The sequence below is a fragment of the Drosophila novamexicana genome, unplaced genomic scaffold, assembly GCF_003285875.2.
Source record: "Drosophila novamexicana strain 15010-1031.04,08,12 unplaced genomic scaffold, DnovRS2.1 tig00000770-arrow-pilon, whole genome shotgun sequence".
In the NCBI taxonomy this organism is placed as follows: domain Eukaryota; kingdom Metazoa; phylum Arthropoda; class Insecta; order Diptera; family Drosophilidae; genus Drosophila; species Drosophila novamexicana.
In genome coordinates, this window is record NW_020824821.1 from 2,063,612 (window position 1) to 2,082,520 (window position 18,909).

At 44.5% G+C, this 18,909-nt stretch overlaps 3 protein-coding genes across 6 annotated transcripts; 2 read left to right on the forward strand and 1 right to left on the reverse strand.

The window, feature by feature from the left end:
• The first annotated feature begins 939 nt into the window (after nt 1-939).
• On the forward strand, nt 940-8,931 carry LOC115763680 (myotubularin-related protein 13). 2 transcript variants are annotated; one of them, XM_030706352.1, is made up of 11 exons: nt 940-1,030; nt 1,382-1,591; nt 1,661-1,764; nt 1,826-2,134; nt 2,282-3,250; nt 3,311-4,323; nt 4,402-5,996; nt 6,061-7,654; nt 7,712-7,836; nt 7,904-7,986; nt 8,049-8,931. In XM_030706352.1, the coding sequence occupies exons 2-11, from the start codon at nt 1,537-1,539 to the stop codon at nt 8,139-8,141; spliced, it is 5,940 nt and encodes a 1,979-aa protein (XP_030562212.1). In that variant the 5' UTR covers nt 940-1,030; nt 1,382-1,536; the 3' UTR covers nt 8,142-8,931. The 2 variants fall into 2 exon arrangements, with proteins under 2 accessions (XP_030562212.1, XP_030562211.1); XM_030706351.1 differs by having other exon boundaries at nt 2,282-4,323.
• Nucleotides 8,932-9,105: 174 nt separating this feature from the next.
• Nucleotides 9,106-10,869, reverse strand: LOC115763681 (glycine receptor subunit alpha-4). The gene is made up of 6 exons (XM_030706353.1): nt 10,689-10,869; nt 10,375-10,558; nt 9,955-10,264; nt 9,765-9,899; nt 9,325-9,704; nt 9,106-9,255 (listed from the first exon to the last, which is right to left on the reverse strand). Exons 1-6 carry the CDS (start codon nt 10,805-10,807, stop codon nt 9,106-9,108), a joined length of 1,278 nt encoding a protein of 425 aa, XP_030562213.1. The 5' UTR covers nt 10,808-10,869.
• Nucleotides 10,870-11,615: 746 nt separating this feature from the next.
• LOC115763739 lies at nt 11,616-17,515 on the forward strand. Of its 3 annotated transcripts, none has more exons than XM_030706442.1 (10): nt 11,616-11,899; nt 12,163-13,267; nt 13,336-14,283; nt 14,347-15,230; nt 15,321-15,473; nt 15,528-15,937; nt 16,001-16,214; nt 16,279-16,479; nt 16,538-16,903; nt 16,966-17,515. In XM_030706442.1, exons 2-10 carry the CDS (start codon nt 12,307-12,309, stop codon nt 17,092-17,094), a joined length of 4,266 nt encoding a protein of 1,421 aa, XP_030562302.1. In that variant the 5' UTR covers nt 11,616-11,899; nt 12,163-12,306; the 3' UTR covers nt 17,095-17,515. The 3 variants fall into 3 exon arrangements, with proteins under 3 accessions (XP_030562302.1, XP_030562300.1, XP_030562301.1); XM_030706440.1 differs by having other exon boundaries at nt 12,254-13,267; XM_030706441.1 differs by having other exon boundaries at nt 12,257-13,267.
• Nucleotides 17,516-18,909: the final 1,394 nt, after the last annotated feature.

Sequence of the window (18,909 nt, forward strand, 5' to 3'; positions counted from 1 at the left end):
TCATAGGTATATGATAGCTGTCAATAAATTATATCGACTGTTCACTGTAGTTTTACATTATTCATGTTAGAGCAATCATGAATGAATTTGGATTGAAAACTTCACACATCAGTCAATGGGTCCTAGTGTCACCTGATTTTTACCTGAGTTTGGCTATGCATTGGGAATTACAGATTTCTTATTCGCTCGAAAAACGCGTAAATGCAATAAAAGTTTTATTTGCATTGCAGCTTTGATAAGAAATTGAGAACTGTCCCAAAAACAGCTGTGAGCAGAATAAGACGGAATGAGCAAAATATTTTGGTGGTCAATGAGAGTGGGTAAGTGAGACAGAGAGAGAGACCGCGAATATGGAGAGCCTGCAAGACGAACAGAGGGAGAGCGTGTGTAGCTTACCTGCTGCCCGAAGCCCGACAAGACACCTTAATGCCAATGTTAGGGAACTGCTAATTTGCAAAAGACGCAGTCATTTGCTTTATGTACTTTTGTAGAAAGCACATGCGTTAATTGCTTACACACCGTTCTAATTATATAAAAGTGAATTTAAAAGTCCAAAAACTTTACCAAAATCGCATAAATAGCACAAAAATATGAACGTCGTAGGGAAAAAATCACACACACACTGACTACTGTGAGTATCGATGTATCGATACTTGGACTTTTGTAATGCGCTACATCGATAAGCAAATGGCACAACATTTAAAAGTACTAGTAAAAGCATATGATGTTTATTAAAGATTCTACCTTATATATAAATATTTGGAGCTGTTTAAATAAATGTGCAATTATAATTTACAAGAATTGAAAAATTTACTTGAATGCGCCACAATTGCTAGTGCTGCATAATGCTTTTGACCGTACTCTAACCGTTGCATAGCACTGTTAAAATACATCGAAACAAGTCTAAAAATATCGATAGCATATCAACAACCCTACATTCCGCAGGCATGAAAAATCTAAAAGTTAAAGTAATTTGTTTATAATAAAAGTGCCAGATACCAGACGCGTAAAAATTGCCAGCAGTTAAACGGTACATATATGCATATATGTGAACTTCAACAGAAGTGTATATGTAGTGAACACACATACAAATAACCAACTGGAGTAACACATAGGGGTGGGGTGTGGTTTGTGGCTTAAAATTTGTATACGTTAAAAATGTGTTTGCTTATTAAAAAGGCAAAAAGAATGCCAACTAATTACTTATGCCACACACAAAACGCCGCGCTATATTATTTGGAAGCTTCAATTTTTTTTTCTTGTATGCAAATGAGTTTGTGGCAATCGGCCAAAGCGGTTGTGTGTATTTGAAAACAAAAAAAAAAAAAATACACCAACAACAACACATTTGTTTTATTCGTTTTGTGCTTTTACTTTGTAGATTTGGCAAACGTAAAAATCTGAAGCAGCAGCCCCCAACATACACACACACACACAAAACCACAAGAACAACAATAAAAAACAGCAAAAATCTCCCAGATCCCCTCCCAGTTTTAAGTTAGACTGCAATGTGCAGCTGCAGCGTATCCGTACGAGATGTCCCGGCTCGCTGATTACTTTGTAATTGTTGGCTACGATAACGACAAAGAAAGTGAGTGCGACATATGTACATACATAAATACATATGTATATAATCCACATTTGTTTTATTTGTCTGCAGAGACTGCCGGCAATGTCAGCGGCCAGCCAATATGCGGCAAAATTGTGCAACGTTTTCCTGAGAAAGATTGGCCCGACACGCCCTTTATCGAGGGCATCGAATGGGTAAGTGTTGGCTTTGTTTCTTAATTTAGACGTAATTAACACATCATAATCATAATTTTAGTTCTGCCAGCCGCTGGGCTGGAATTTATCGTACGAGAAACAAGAGCCGAAATTCTTCATCTCCGTGCTCACCGATATCGATGCAAATAAGCATTATTGTGCGTGCCTGAGCTTCCACGAAACGCTGGCCATCACCCAGACACGCAGCGTGGACGATGAGGATGAGACCATTGGCAACAACAGCAACGGCAACTGCAGCCGCGGGTTGCTGGCCGCGCCACCCGTGGAGGCCATAACGCATCACAGCATTATGTATGCACCCAAGTGTTTGGTGCTCATATCCCGGTTGGATTGTGCGGAGACTTTTAAGGTAAAGGCAAAAAATAGAAAACTGTATTTATAATAATAATAATATTACAAACATACCACAGAAATGTTATATAACAGTAATAAGACTACAAATTGTTAGATTTAATTATAAACAAGCTAAATAGTGAATACAACTTTTATTTTACAGAACTGCCTGGGCACCATCTACACTGTATATATTGAAAGCTTGCCATATGCCATGGAGAATCTGATTGGCAACATACTTGGCTGCATACAGGTGCCGCCCGCGGGCGGTCCCCAAGTGCGTTTCTCCATTGGAGCGGGTGACAAGCAATCTTTACAGCCGCCGCAGAGCTCTTCCCTGCCGACGACGGGCAGCGGTGTCTATTTTCTGTTCAAACAGCTGGGCATTAAAAACGTGCTTATATTGCTGTGCGCCGTGATGACCGAAAACAAAATACTCTTTCACTCCAAGTGCTATTGGCATCTGACCGACAGCTGCAGGGCATTGGTTGCGCTCATGTATCCATTTCGTTATACGCACGTGTATATACCCATACTTCCAGCGCCGCTCACGGAGGTGCTGTCGACGCCGACGCCTTTTATAATGGGCATACACAGTTCGTTACAAACAGAGATCACGGATTTGCTGGATGTCATTGTGGTGGATTTGGATGGTGGTCTGGTGACCATACCAGATGCATTGACGCCACCGGTGCCTATATTTCCATCGCCATTGTGGGAGCAAACACAGGATCTACTCAGCATGATACTTTTTCCCAATTTGGCGCAAGCCGATCTCGCATTTCCCAATAATGAGCGGCCCACCTCAACGCTAGCCAAGACGGAGGCACAAATTGATAAGGAGCTACGCGCGATATTTATGCGCCTGTTTGCACAGCTGCTCCAAGGCTATCGATCCTGCCTGACCATAATACGCATTCACCCCAAAACGGTGATCACATTTCATAAGGCTGGCTTTTTAGGCGCTCGCGATCTAATCGAAAGCGAGTTTCTGTTTCGCGTCCTCGACAGCATGTTTTTTACGACATTTGTTAATGAACGTGGACCACCCTGGCGTGCCGCTGATGCCTGGGATGAATTGTATAGCTCCATGAACGAGCTGCTCAAAACGGAAGCACAAAATCGGAATCTCGTATGTAAGCTAAACTGTCCACTTAATGTTAAACTAATGCTTGCTTTTCCTCTGCTGCAGATACTCACACATATCCAGGAGCTGGGACGCACGTTGTACGAGAACGAAGCATCCATTGCGCCCGCCACCTATGCCCAGAAGGTGCTCCGGCCACCGCAGGGCGCGTTTCAACGCATCCATCAGCCAGCGTTTCCACGCATAAGCGTTGACAAGGTAGAGCTGATCATACAGGAGGGCATACGCAAGAATGGCCAGTCGCAGCGTTTTCATGTAACACGCAATCAGCACAGAATTATACCCATGGGTCCCAGGTTGCCCGAAGCGCTGGACGTGCGTCCAACAACGGTGCACAATTCAGTGCGTCGTTTGGAGGTTCTGCGCACCTGTGTCGCCTACATCTTTGAAAATCGCATTGCGGATGCGCGAAAACTGTTGCCCGCGGTCATGCGCACGCTTAAGCATCGGGATGCACGGCTCATCCTGTGCCGCGAGCTTTTTGGCTATGTGCATGGCAATAAGGCGGTCCTAGATCATCAGCAATTTGATCTGGTGGTGCGCTTCATGAACAAAGCGCTGCAGAATTCTTCGGGCGTGGATGAGTATACCGTAGCGGCCGCTTTGCTGCCCATGTCTACTATATTTTGTCGTAAACTCTCGATGGGCGTTGTACAGTTTGCCTATACGGAGATACAAGATCATGGCATATGGAAAAATTTGCAGTTTTGGGAATCCAGTTTCTTTCAGGATGTGCAGGCACAAATCAAGGCACTCTATTTGCTTCAGCGCCGCCAAAACGAACACAACAAAGAGGCCAATTGTGTGCTGGACGAGGTGCCGCTGGAGGAGCCAACGGCGCTGGAAATAACCGCAGAGCAGCTACGGAAAAGTCCCACCATCGAGGAGGAGAAAAAGGCTGAGCTGGCCAAATCGGAAGAGTCCACGCTCTACAGCCAGGCCATACACTTTGCCAATCGCATGGTCTCCTTGCTGATACCGCTTGACGTCAATGTGGATGCGGCCAGCAAGCCCAAGCTGGCCTTCCGGCTGGAGGAGAACCAGAGTGTTTCCAATAGGTATGACTAAATCAATTAATTTACGTAAAACTGGCTTACTGATTGACTGACTAACTAATCTATGTAATTTACTTTCAGTATTATGGGATCGCACAGCCTGAGCGAACATTCCGATGAGGGTTTCGAGGAGAATGATGCATCCGAAATAGGAGTTACCGTGGGCAAGACCATCTCACGTTTCATTGATTGCGTCTGCACGGAGGGTGGCGTCACCTCAGAACATATTCGTAATCTGCACGACATGGTGCCGGGCGTGGTACACATGCACATTGAATCCCTGGAGCCAGTTTATCTCGAGGCCAAGCGGCATCCACATGTGCAGAAGCCCAAGATCCAAACGCCTTGCCTACTGCCGGGCGAAGAAATGGCCACCGATCACTTGCGGTGTTTTCTCATGCCGGACGGACGCGAAGATGACACCCAGTGCTTGATACCCGCCGAGGGAGCTTTATTTTTGACCAACTATCGCATTGTTTTCAAGGGTTCGCCCTGTGATCCGCTCTTTTGCGAGCAGACAATTGTGCGCGCCTTTCCGATTGCCTCGCTGCTCAAAGAGAAGAAGATATCAATGCTATATCTGGCACATGTGGATCAGACGCTGCCCGATGGACTGCAGCTGCGCTCTAGCTGCTTTCAGCTGCTCAAAATTGCCTTCGATACGGAGGTGACGCTGGAGCAAATCGAAACGTTTCGCAAGACGCTAAACAAGGCGCGACATCCACGCGATGAATTTGAGTACTTCGCATTTCAATCCTATGGCACCATGCTCCAAGGTGTTGTGCCGTTGAAGACCAAGGAGAAGTACTCCACGCTCAAGGGTTTTGCAAAGAAGACGCTGCTACGCACGGCCCAAAAGGCCGGCTTTAAACAGAAGACGCAAACGAAACGCAAATTGGTGCCGGAGTATGAGCTGGGCAGAAGTAGCGGCGGCGGCGGCAGCGCGGATGCACTGGAAACTAACTCTATAGACGACGAGCTCGAGGAGGCGGACGAGTTTGAGACCCAGCAAAACGAAGCGCTGCCACGCCTGCTAACCACCAAGGATATTGAGCGAATGCGCGAGCGCAGCTATGTGCGTGACTGGAAACGCTTGGGCTTCGATGCGGAGGCGCAGCTCGGCTTTCGTATAAGCAACGCCAATGCCAATTATGCCACGTGCTGCACCTATCCGGCCATTATAGTGGCGCCGGTACAGTGCAGCGATGCAGCGATGACGCATCTGGGACGCTGCTTTAAGGGCCAGCGCATACCGTTGCCCACCTGGCGGCACAACAATGGATCACTGCTCATACGCGGAGCACAACCGAATAGCAAATCCGTAATTGGCATGATTAAGAATACAACGGGCGGGAATACCATGACGCACAATGATGTCACCCATTATCCGGAGCAGGACAAGTATTTCATGGCGCTGATCAATACAATGCCCAAGCTGACGCCGCTGGACGCACTCAATCAGTATACGGGCATGAATCTCTCGATGAACTCGCTGCTCGGACATGGCGAGGACCATCAGTCTCTAACGCCCGAGCTGATGCGCAAGCAAAGATCAAATTTAAGTGTTACGGAAGGCAGCAAATCCGGCGGTGCGGGCAACAAATCTGGCACGATGAAGGGCAATGAAAGGAGCTCAGCGGCGCATGCGTTTCGCAAGATGCGATTATATGCTTTGGGTAGGTTCGCGCATCAAAGTCACAAAAAATTGGAAATCATATGTTTTGTTTTTTTTTTGGACAGGTGAAAAATCGCAGGGCAAATCGAATTTGAATGGTGACTTCTGTGCGGATTTTATACCCGTCGACTATCCGGACATACGGCAATCCCGTTCAGCTTTCAAGAAACTAATACGCGCCTGCATGCCCTCGCATAATGCCAATGATGCGGATGGTCAGAGTTTTGCCAAAATGGTGGAGCAATCCGATTGGTTGCAACAAATCTCAACGCTCCTGCAGCTATCCGGCGCCGTGGTGGACCTAATTGATCTGCAGGAAAGCAGCGTCATGTTGTCGCTAGAAGATGGATCTGATGTGACCGCCCAGCTTTCAGCCATTGCACAGCTCTGCCTAGATCCGTATTATCGCAGCATCGATGGCTTTCGTGTGCTGATAGAGAAGGAGTGGCTGGCATTCGGACATCGGTTTGCCCATCGCAGCAATCTAAAGGCATCGCATGCTAGCACGAATATTGCCTTTGCGCCCACCTTTTTGCAGTTTCTCGATGTGGTCTATCAGCTGCAGCGACAGTTTCCCATGGCCTTTGAATTCAATGATTTCTATTTGCGTTTTCTGGCATATCATGTGGTCTCGTGTCGCTTTCGCACGTTCCTCTTTGACTGCGAGCTGGAGCGCTACGATTCCGGCATTGCATCCATGGAGGATAAACGCGGCTCGTTAAGCACCAAGCACATGTTTGGTGGTGGCGGCAGTGCTGCGAATGGTTCGGATGATGAGTGCAATGTTTATCCGCTGGACATACGCAGTCCACGAACGCCCACACAACTGAATCGCATTGGACACTCGATCTTTGACTATATCGAACGGCAGCACAACAAATCGCCCATATTCTATAATTTCCTGTACTCCTCCAACAAGGATGTGGTGCTGCGTCCGCAGAATAGCGTGGCTGCCCTGGATCTCTGGGGCTTCTATACCAACGAGGAGCTGGCACAGGGACCCCCTTACGATTTGGAAGTGACCAATGTGGATGATGAAATCGATCTATCCGAAATCAAGGGCAAACGCATGGTCATCAGTGCCGGCTATGACAACATTGAGAAGTGCAATCCGAATGCCTACGTGTGCCTGCTCAGCGAGGTGAAGCAGGCGGAAACTGAACGCGGCCATCTGCCACAAAAGTGGCAGCTGGTGTGGAACAATCTTGTAGTACCACATGTGGAGCCCATGTCGCGCAAAACATCGCTCAGCAGCATGCTGGTGCAAACGCATCAGCATAAACGCTCCACGCTCGAGATCATTATGAAGGGACGTCTCGCTGGCTATCAGGACAAGTACTTTCATCCGCATCGCTTTGAGAAACATCCATATACGACGCCCACCAATTGCAATCATTGCACTAAGCTGCTCTGGGGACCTGTTGGCTATCGGTGCATGGACTGTGGCAACTCCTATCATGAAAAGTGCACCGAATTGTCCATGAAGAACTGCACCAAGTACAAGGCCATAGACGGCACCGTGGGACCGCCAAATGTCAACATGTCTCAGGGTGACACGGCCAGCATTGCATCCAGTGCAGCGACCACCGCGCGCACCTCCAGTCATCATTTCTATAATCAGTTCAGCAGCAATGTTGCCGAGAATCGTACACATGAGGGGTAAGCTCCATTTACTGAGCCTATCTATTGTATCTTTATACATATGTTTTTTTTTAGACATCTCTATAAACGTGGCGCCCTGCTAAAGGGCTGGAAACAGCGTTGGTTTGTTCTGGACTCGATTAAACATCAGCTGCGCTACTATGACACATCCGATGATACAGCGCCCAAAGGCATTATAGGTACAATCGCGATTATTGAATTTAAATCGAAATTTTCTGTAAATGTTTTTTTTTTTTAATTTTACAGAGCTAGCCGAGGTGCAGTCGGTGACGGCCGCACAACCCGCACAAATTGGCACAAAGCGCGTCGACGAAAAGGGGTTCTTTGATGTAAATTGATTCTGTTATCTAAAAAAGAAACTACATAATTTAATCAATCACATTTCTTACAGCTAAAAACCTCGAAACGCACCTATAACTTTTATGCGATGAATGCGAATCTGGCGCAGGAATGGACTGAAAAGCTGCAGGCCTGTTTGCAGTAGAATTATAAACCATCACAATCAGCAGGCATAGCCATTGCAGAAACAAAATACCATTTGTTATTAAATCCTGGCGTTCTATTAAGTAATCCTCCCCCCAACTTCAGCGTAGGAATCCGTTCTATGCGTGCTCCTCATATTCTGCTCCCCTACCTATTTCTATATATATATATATATATATATATATATATTCTGCTGAATGTTTTGTTTTGTTGTAGGACAATCCAATTAACGTTATTATTATTAATGTTTCCCCTTTTTTTTTATATATGAGAGAGTATTTATTTGTCAACGCGTGCATTACTCTGGATCTGTAGTAGCTCTGTGTGTATTATTTATAACCGAAATATTTTTACATATATAAGTTGAATTAGTGTCAAAAGTTGTTTATTAACACTCGCATAATGCATAAATTACATGAATATTTAGCAACAATTAACGTAGGCGACAAAAGCTAAACAAATTAAATAGTAAAAAGTAAAAGTAACTAAACAAAAAAACAAACGTTCTGTAAATGTGCATATATAAAGAAGGATACTATAATATCATGTGATTATACGTATAATGCTGACAAAAATGAATGAAAAGTGTATTGCAGAAGGTAACCACGATAGCAACTTTTTATACACATTTTTATATATATATATACATAATGCATATATGCTATATGTCTAAACTCTACATACATACATGCATACTTATATAGTAAAAATACCAAAGATAATTCCACCTTTGTTGCGCAATTAAAATGCATTTCTTAATTTCTTCCTTTGAATTAAATTTAATTAATAAACGCCTTTCTTTATTTATACAATACAATAAGGTAATATATGTTATTTATACGTATATCATATATTTTACTTGCAAATTCATTTGTGGCTTACAAACTTTATACATTTTTAAACAAATGCGCTTAATTTTTTGTTAATTTTATTTAATAACTAGTTAAGAGCCGCTCCACATTGGATCAAAGAAACGTCGTCCAGTAAACAATGTTGAGGATAAAAAACGAGAAGGGAAAGAAAAAGCGCGAGAATTTATCTATGAAGATGGCGGTAGCATGACCATGACAGAAGGTATCATATTGTGGCTCTATTATGGACTCCCGATGATGATGCTGCAAAGACGCACTACTCAGTTACAGTTTCAGCCAATTTAAATGTGACTAACTAATGCCCGAACTTACCTTCAAATCATCCAGATCGGTGATATTGTCATCCGAGTAACCCTTCATGGCCTTGGTGGCCACCGGACCCATATAATTATTAACTACAGCGAACTCCATTAGCGATAGAAATACAAACACCGAGCAGGAGGACATCCATACGTCAATTGCCTTAACATATGACACAGGTGGCAGCGATTGTTGGGATTGTGTATTCTGTGTGGCAAGCGTGAGCAGCGAGGTAACGCCCAAGGTGACACGCGCCGGTATGGCCTCCGGTTTGATCCAAAACGATATCCATGACATGACCACAATCAGCGCCGAGGGTATATAGGTGTGAAACAAATGATAGCCCAGGCGTCGACGCAAATTGAAGACTATGGCCAGGCAGGTGAAGTTCCCTAAGAGAATCGAGAGAGACTAAGAGTTAGAGAATTTTCAGTGAGGATGCACGCACTCACCTGTTGAGTACTCAATGGTACAATCGGTCGTATAGTTATTGGATATGTCCAATTGTGGCAGCTCGATCTCGGCATTCACCACCAGCGGATCGGTCATGTTCCAAATGAATACCAGATCCTCCACCGTATGAGATACTGGAAATAAACAATATTACAGATTTGCCTCCATATGAGGGACTCTCAAACTTACGGCTCTCTATCATCATGGAACAGATTTGTGTATCGTGTGGATAGGATTCAAATTTCATAGCGCACGACAGCACCAGCGTCAGCTTGGACATATAGAGCAAAGTCTTGTCATGATAGAGCCAGAGATAATGATTGGGTATGCTCATCTCATGGAATGTAACCTTTTTGGCATTCTTAAAGAAGCAATCGGGTCGCCAGATGCTGTGCAGCCAATCCACGTCCAATATGCGATACTGTTCGCTCATGTTCTCCGGCAAGCGCAGACGCGGATCGCGCCAACTTTGTGCTAAAAATATGTCCGTCACATAGGTCTGTAAAAATGCAATTAACTATAGAAACTGCAGCAATAAACCCGAGCGCTAGGACACTGCAGGAGAATACTTGACATCCAGAGCTTGCCAGAGTGTTTAAATATTATTACCATGGACTCCTCGTTGATCGAGTCCAGTGAGAGTACGGTCACATGAAAATAAACAACGGTTGGCTGGCCCAGCAGCTTAGGTGCACGGTTCTTGTCATAGGTTTTGGATGGTATGGGCAATATATCTGGCAGCGATAGACTTGATTCATAATGAGATACCAGCTCGGCGCTCTCTGTATTGTTTCTGTGGCAAAGCAAATAAGAACAGCAAACTTGATTTTGTTGACGTTGAGGTTATGTGGCAGCCTTGTCTGATGCAATGCGCCTTTTGCCAGCTTGGCAAATAAATTTTATTTAATTGCACTATTTATTACCTGTAGCCATGAACACAATCACATAATTGAATTGATTTTTCTAGTATATGCATATAGATTGCAACCGCAACCAGGCAATTATGTTGTTTTAATTGTCTAAATATGTTTGGCATTTGCATTTTTTTTTTTGTATACACACGCCGTTGCGTTTTCGAAATATCCAATATAAATCAATTTGAAATAGAAATAACGGCTATTTACTACATTTATTTTTATTGCATAGTTTTGCGCGTTTTCACGTGTTGTTTTTTACGTTTGTATTTTAGCTTCATAGTTTTACGGCACATTGTTCGCATGTGGTTGACATTTTATAATTGACCGATAGAACTGAAACATTTCTAGCTCGATTGTCGCATTTGAATGTGATTTATTGGATTATTTAATAAATGCAAAACAGTTGTTTTTCTTTCCGTTTATACGGCAAATCCTAACAACAAAAAATTAAAGAGTTATACAGGCGTTGGCTGTGCGCTGCTCAAGGTGTGATATATATTTAATTTGTATGGTTTCATTCGTTTTCATTGGCATTCCTCTTTTTTCTATTGTACTTTTCAAAAATGACATGCCCTAGGTATGTGCAAAACAAACAAGCAAATGGAAATCGGGTTTCAAAAAGCCGCAACGCACATACCTCACAATAAGTGTTGCTTGGAATTGAGAGAGAATTGAAAACGTACACACACAGCAAAACAAGCTAAGGGCCTTGCTTGTGCGACAAATGTTTCCACAAAATTATTATACCCTATGCAAGCATGAAAAGTATAATATGCGTAATGCCTTAACGATAATTGACATATCTGGGCTTGCGATTGTGTAAGTGAAAAAAAATTTCGATTTCAAGCCAATTATTCCACAAATTTATTTGCTACTTACGTGTTGTTCTATTTAAATACAAATCAATTTCAAAAAAGCGTTTTCAAATAGCGCGTAAACAATGTTCACCTGTTGTTAACAGTTGAGCGTTGCCAGATGTACCACGCACGCCGCACAGCTGTGCACATGAGTTGCCCAAAAGTTGCAGTATGCCAACTTGTGGGCAACGCTGCGTTTTGTATGATAAATATTGATTTGTTTTACTTGTGTGTGTACTTCTTATTTTAAAATGTAACTAAAAAACAGATAATACTCAGATTAACTATAAAATATAAGTTATCAAATTAATTTACAGTGCCGAGCACAAGTTGACATGGAATATTCTCAAAAAATCAAAGGTAGGTGCGGTTAATAAACCGTTATAGTTTTTGATTGTAAGTGATTAAGGTTTTTCGGCACAGTTGGCTGGGTTAACGAGGAGGGGTCGTGGGGTCGCCCGTGTACTCCTTTGTTGCACAGTGACGTGATGCGGCTGCGGCGCAGTGTGCAATTTCTATTGATATTGATTACTTGCCAGAAAACCAAGATACACAAAAACCCGAATAAAAATCGGAGAAAATAACTAATATTTGATCAAATTATATATTTTCTATCATTAAAGCGCGCTTCTAATTGGCTACAGACAAATATTCGTAAAAATTATCGTTTAGACAAATATTACAACAAAATAAAGTGACACAAACTTTAATCAGCAGAGACGCTGGTCTTGGCACAACAACGCGAGACATATGCATACGATGTCGTAATGGATTCACCGCTATATCCCAAGGTCAACAACAATCTGAGCGCCAAGGTCTCGCCGAGTGGCGACAAGATGAGCTCCAGCATGAATAGCAGCAGCTTGGAGGATACAACTCCTAGTGATTCGGGCGTACAAATGCTGGATTCGGAGAATAGCGATTTTATGCTCGAGTCGCTGTGCTCCCAGTCGGGTCTGGAGTTCGAGGAGCCGGTGAAGCCAATACCAGCTGTCAGTCAACAGCAGCAGGCGAAGCTGCCTGTGGACAACAATTCGAATGTGGCCGCGGAGGAGACCATGACTAGCAGCGCTTGTTCGACCTTTGACACTACTGAAAAGATCGTATACAGGCGCAAGGTGCACAAAACTTCATCCACCCCAAAGGCGCCAAAAAAGCGCGTATCATTTCACGAGGATATTCTTAAGAACACACGCACCGACAACATACACATAGAGCATGGCTTTATCACATACAAAAATGGACGCAAATTGGCCGTGGTGGGCGGCAATTCAGCGGGCGTGGCCGGTGCCGCCGGCCGCTATTCTTGGTGCGCAGAACGGGAGCGCGTTCAGGCGCCCACCGAGCTCAGCACAGCTGGACGCGATGCCGAACAGGTGGTTGGCGACAGAGCGATAGGCCAGAATCGTCGACTGGTCTATCGCAATGCCTGCTCGGATGTGCTAGACTATGGAAACACGGATATCTATGATACCAATGAGCCAGTGGGTCTGCAATATGACAATTCCGGCGTGTTTGAGTATGCGGCCACATCAGAAGCGAAGCAACGGGATGAGCGATTGCTTTATCGATGCGCCTGCAGCAGCTCCAATTCGAGCCTGGACTCTGATGAGCAGGACAAGAACTCCAATGGCAAGAATTCCAATGACAATCGCAAACACTATGAGCAGGCCAAGAGCAGCTCCTGCGATTGCATTGGCATGAGCAATGCCAACAATAATTTGATTGGTAAGTCTTCTTATTATCTATGCTACTCTTATACTTCATCTTATACTTACTAATTTCATAAAAACCAGGCGACAATTGTTACTTCTCGGAGCCCAATATTGGGGATGCCGGCAGCCCCAATCAGAAATCCGTGTGGAACAAGGAGAAGAAGCCCAAGTCCAGCTGTCTGAAGAAAACCAAACGCCACACCAACATTATACACGAGCAGGATCTCAATGATCGCGTCAAGAAGTTCAATGTGCACGACATAAAGCATCAGTTGCTGGACAATAGCAGCAAAATGATATTCGGCTCGCTGAAGAGCATCTTTACCATGCCACTGCCCGAGCGTGGTGTGCCCGAGGGCTCCGAGGATCTGCAATCGGTGGTGGAGTGCGTGCCGGAGCTGGAGCAAACGCCCGAGCACAAGTCCAAGTCATATGCGCCAACATGCCAGTCGCCCGACTCGCCGCTGCTCAAGGCCAAACCCTTTCTCAGCAAGAGTCTAGATGGTAATAAACAGACGCAGTGCACCAAGAAATTTGTGCACAACGTGGACGAGCAGCTGCGTCGCAAAAATGATGAGCAAAATAGCGCCGCGGAGCCATCACCCCCAGAGCAGCCACATACGCTGCGACGTCAAGATGAATTCGATAAGGAAACAGCCGCCGTGGCACCGAATGTCACCAGCACACAGAGCGAGTTCCGCAGCAAGTTCATTATCAATTGTGAAAGCACCGTTTTTGAGCATACGGGCGTCTCCTACGAAACCAGCGGGCCGCAGCAGTCAGAGCTGCAGTTCGCCATGTCGGCCAAACAGCACAGCAGCGTGGCCAGCCTATTGGAGCGGAACACCCCCATTGCCCAGCCAGCGAGTCAGCTGCGCAGCTCATTTATGGGCGCACCCATAGCCAAGACGTTTAGCAACTTCTTTCGCAGTCTTAAGGAGAGCTCAGGCAGTGCGTCAGCTGACAAGGAGCACGAGCAGAAGCAGCAGCAACTTCAACAGCAACAGGCAGCAACTGAAAGTTATTTTGGTAAAGAAGTTAAATATTCTTTAATATACTCATTTATGAACGAAATTCGTTTTCCCGAATAAGCTTCCAAAATTTCCAAGACGCCGCAGCAGTCGCAGCCGCACCCCCAGCAACCGTTACCCAACAAGCTGCCCAGCACCCACTCGTCATCAACCATATCCGAGCTTAGCTCCATTAGCAACAATACGAACAGCAACTCTGCGTCCTATAATAAGTCGCAGACTCCAAACAATGTGCACGGTTTGGTGCTGGGTAGCTTGGAGCGACAATCGCGTCATCTGCCATCGCCGCTGAAGAAGCGCTGCGGACAGCCGCCACGCTATGGCGAGCCGCAGCAGCAGCAGCTGACCAGTCGCAGTCTGCACAGTCCGAGCAGCTATTTGGGCGCACGGGGCGCCGGCGGGAGCGGACGTGATTCGAAGAGCACCATAATCAGCGAGGAGTTTGATGATATTCTGACTATAACCACCACCACGGATACAGCCAATGAGCGTCCTTCCACGGAGAGCGATCTTGTAATTGTGGACTACACCGACGTGGACTATGCACAGCTATTGAAACCGCCAGTGCCGGCGGCCAAAACGTCGCTGATCAATCGCTTTCTGCGCAATGTGACACAGAAGAAAATACTAGAATCCTCCATTAAAAAAAATGATTTCTTTGCGGATAAACTACGCGGCGATAACAAGCAATTGGCCTCGAATCTCTATTTGCGCGGCGTGCGGCCCAAGAATTACGAGCTGATCGACGATCTGAATGCCGAGATTGCCATGGAGATTGAGATGTCTGGAGCCAATTCGCCGCGACGCGAATTGGCCGTGGGTCTGGATCTCGATTTGCCGGGAGATGTCGCCCGTTTCGAACTGGGCGTCGGGGAAATATCCATTGATATATTCAGTGGCAAACATTTGCCCATGCTGCGAGAGCCCAATGAGCAGTTGCTAAAGGTGAGACACGGCCAATTTATGTTAAACATAAATCCTAGTGAATAACTTCTAACTGGGAGCACTCCTGTGATACATACTTTGTCCTTGCAGGTCTTCAAGCTGTACACTGGCTACAGTCGCGAGGGCTTCATGACACCGGTGCTGGTGTTGCTTACGGATAAAACGCTCTACGTGACAGATCTGGTACGCAATTGCTTGTGCGCAAAATTTGTTCTGGCCTACAAGGATTTGGATGTCATATTGGTAAGCGGCACAGTCTAATCGAAATCTCAATTTAATAAACTTCCTACTACTCAGATGGGTCCCTTTGGGAACACGGTGCTGCTAAGCAACAGCATGCGGGACATGCAGCAGGTGCTGCTCGCCGGCGGACCTTATCCAGCAGATGCACTCGTTGCCAATCTGGAGCTATGTGCTCGTCGCAGCGGCTCAACGCTGCCCGCCGTGGGTCAACTGACACTGGAGCATCTGGCGCCGTTGCAGAACTTTGTGCGTGCAAACAGTTGCGTGGGCAAGGATGAGCACTGGATGTTCTATGCGGTGGTCAATATGCCGGCTGGCGGTGCTCTGGGCATGGGCCTAGATGGCGAACAGGAGCCGCTGGGGCCGCACATCAAGGGTTTTCTCATGCACCGACGGGTGCGAGAAACAGCCACAGCAACCGCCGCTTCCAAGATCAGCTGGCAGCCGGGCTACTTTCTGTTAAAGTAAGTTGAAACTGCATAGAATTTAAGCATATATGTATAATATGTGTGTGCCCAATCGTACAGAGCGGGCGTGCTCTACATGTTCCATGATTCCACGCAAAAGCTGCCCAGCTGGGCCATGGCGCTGGCCGAGTGTCAGGGCGCCAGGCGTGCTATCAAATCTGCGCGACCTCATTGCTTTGAGATCATGCTCAAGGGCGAGCTTTTGCAAATGGCAGCCCCGGATGAGTATGTTGCTTCCGAGTGGCTGCAGGCGCTGCTCCAGTCAGCCAGTGGTGTAAGTAGTGAAATGCACAAACAAGCACTTTCAAAATTTAATGTGTCAACATTCCCATTGACAGCTGTTCGAGCTGCAGGAGCGGCACAAGGCTCTGGGTTGCACTCTGATAGTCACCCAGAACCATTTGATAACGCTGCGTGAGGACTTTGCTGCGCCCCTGCGACAACTGAACAAGGAGCCGGATTCACCGCCAGCCGCTGCCGAGAACAAGCAGCTGCTGCGCGAGGAGGATATGTTGTGCATCTTCGAAACCAGCAGCTTGGTGAGTATTCCATTTGCCTAGAGAAGCAACTCGTCGTTAATTCATGTTAAACTCTTAGCTAAGCTCTACCATGAGCTCGCCCACACGTGGCACACAACGCTCCTGTTCCTCACTCAACTCCACCCCCACAAAGCACCCGCTGGATGCGTCCAAAGCTCTACCAAAAACTGTGTCAGGACAAGCGCAAAGCATGAGCAGCGTTTATGGCAAAAATTCGGGACTGGAGATACTAACCTGTGCGGATATTAAAGCAATGACTGGCATTAAAATACCCTCACATAGTGAGACCTGGTGGTGCATATTGGAATTCTCCTGCCAGGAGGCGCCACTGGAATGTCAAGATGATTTGATTCTATTCTTTGCGAGCAGCATGGAAATGCAGCGCTTGTTGCGGCTGCTCGAGCAGCTTTGGCAGTCCAAAAATGTGCGTTCATTTCGGAATAACTATAAAAAATGTATTACTAATATTAGATACCATTCAAACAGAACGATCTCTTCCCTATAACCATACTGGACGATGATGAAACGCTCGCCGAGCAGTGCACAGGACTCTATTTGGACATAAATCGCGCCTGGGAGCCGCTGCTCTCGGCTGCACTCGGCTATCCTCTCTAAATCGCGCAACTATACAAATATAATCGATGCAGATCTATTATATAAAATATTTAATAATTTTGCTAGATCTGAGCAAGTAAAACTCAATGCTTAATATTCTAATACTCGAGCTGATATAAGAAAACCACAGACATGCTTGCTGCAACATATACTTATATATCTCTGTCAATATTTATATATACACAAACGATATTCATATACCTTGTATTATGATTTGTAACGTGAACATTCGCTTAAACAATTCAATTATTTGCGCTGTTATATTCGATATATTTAATATTTTGTGTGATATTAACTTTTAAGTTGGCAATTGACACGTTTATTTCGGGTTTACAAAGTTTTCCGTATTATACCTTAATGTTGTTAATATTTTGTATTGGTTTTTTTTTAAATACAACAAACACCGTGTAGAAATATGCACAAAAAAATCCAAGGCTTTACTATGTATAAACAATATTTTGATAAATAATCATATATATAGTAAAAATATTTTGTAAGCATTCGTTAGGAGCAACCAGGACAGAAACCAAACCGTTAGCAAATCATTGATCATTTCAATATATCTCTTTATATATACTCTAGCTTAAAGGTATTATACGTAAAATAATCTATATATATATAAACACAATATGGACGGCAATTGTATGTCTGGGCATTATTTTTTTGGTGCATATTCGATGGAAGTGACATAAATGACATTGAAAGTATTTACTTATAAATTGTAACCTCTCGAATACAAATATATATACAAATATATATATATATATGAATATGAATATGAATATATGTACGCATTATAATGCTGGTGTTTTCATACGGAATGCACTCAAATGGCTTAACTTTAAGTTTTGAACAACCAAACAGTATGTCGTACCTTTAATTTGCCAAATATGATATGAAATCGGACAATATATGAATTTAAGCACGCAGCTATTTTAAAACGGCTTATGTGGGGATTTTGAACGATGTAAGCCCCTCAACGTAATTTGCTTATGCAGTTTTCAATTAGCAAGGCTTAAAATCCACACCTCACGTAATATCTCATGCCCAGAACTGTATGAAAACATCAGATGAAAGCTCATAATAATTAATAAAATTGAATAAACATGATAGTGGGAAAATATTTTTGTAATTTTAATGTTAAGCTCCCTGATTGATGATGCCCTACCCTTCCCCCTCCTAGACATAATCAAAGGAGCAGAGAGTAGGAGCTCTCCTGGAAAGGGGGATGGGGCAACTTTAGTTGGTATGGTGCAAAGATAATCATATTAGCAGCTCTTTAGAATGCAGAAAACTAATGTGGATGTGGTATATAAGTACATACATATGTGCATGTATATAATGTACAAAAAGAATCGATGATGATATGGGTTGTGCCTGTGATTAATAGATGGGGTCTCAACTAGCAGCATGGGAAGATGTTTATGTACATATACACGAGCAGGCTTTTTCGTGCGTGTAACTGTTCTACTGTGCCGCTAAATGAATTATAATTATTATGTAGCTAATAATAAAGAAACTTATAAAAACATAAGCCTCATATGTATGTATGTATGTATGTACATAGATGATTATGCATGTACATACATACACGTACACGCTGAATTTGGCCGTGGAGTAAATGCATAATTGGAAAATATGTATAGAAATTAAAGATAAACACACATGTAACAATAAGAGCTCTGAGAGAGATGCAGCCGTAACAAATACATTGCATTGAAAGAGACACCAACAACAACAAAGACGAGGCGAGAGAAGCGCAAGAGAATGAGCGAGTCCGAGTTAAAAAGAACGCATGGAAAGTCAAAAACTCCA

Bases quoted from the DNA above. Each gene is read 5' to 3' on its own strand.
- LOC115763680 (XM_030706351.1), top strand. From the start codon at position 1,537: ATGTCCCGGCTCGCTGATTACTTTGTAATTGTTGGCTACGATAACGAC. The intron at 4,324-4,401 runs GTATGACTAAAT...ATTTACTTTCAG, and splicing joins AACCAGAGTGTTTCCAATAG to TATTATGGGATCGCACAGCC. The intron at 7,837-7,903 runs GTACAATCGCGA...TTAATTTTACAG, and splicing joins AGCGCCCAAAGGCATTATAG to AGCTAGCCGAGGTGCAGTCG.
- LOC115763739 (XM_030706440.1), top strand. From the start codon at position 11,875: ATGGAATATTCTCAAAAAATCAAAG. The intron at 11,900-12,253 runs GTAGGTGCGGTT...AACTTTAATCAG, and splicing joins ATATTCTCAAAAAATCAAAG to CAGAGACGCTGGTCTTGGCA. The intron at 16,480-16,537 runs GTGAGTATTCCA...TTAAACTCTTAG, and splicing joins TCTTCGAAACCAGCAGCTTG to CTAAGCTCTACCATGAGCTC.
- LOC115763681 (XM_030706353.1), bottom strand. From the start codon at position 10,807: ATGCAAATGCCAAACATATTTAGACAATTAAAACAACATAATTGCCTG. The intron at 10,265-10,374 runs GTAATAATATTT...GCATTTTTACAG, and splicing joins CGATCAACGAGGAGTCCATG to ACCTATGTGACGGACATATT. The intron at 9,900-9,954 runs GTAAGTTTGAGA...GTTTATTTCCAG, and splicing joins TTCCATGATGATAGAGAGCC to TATCTCATACGGTGGAGGAT.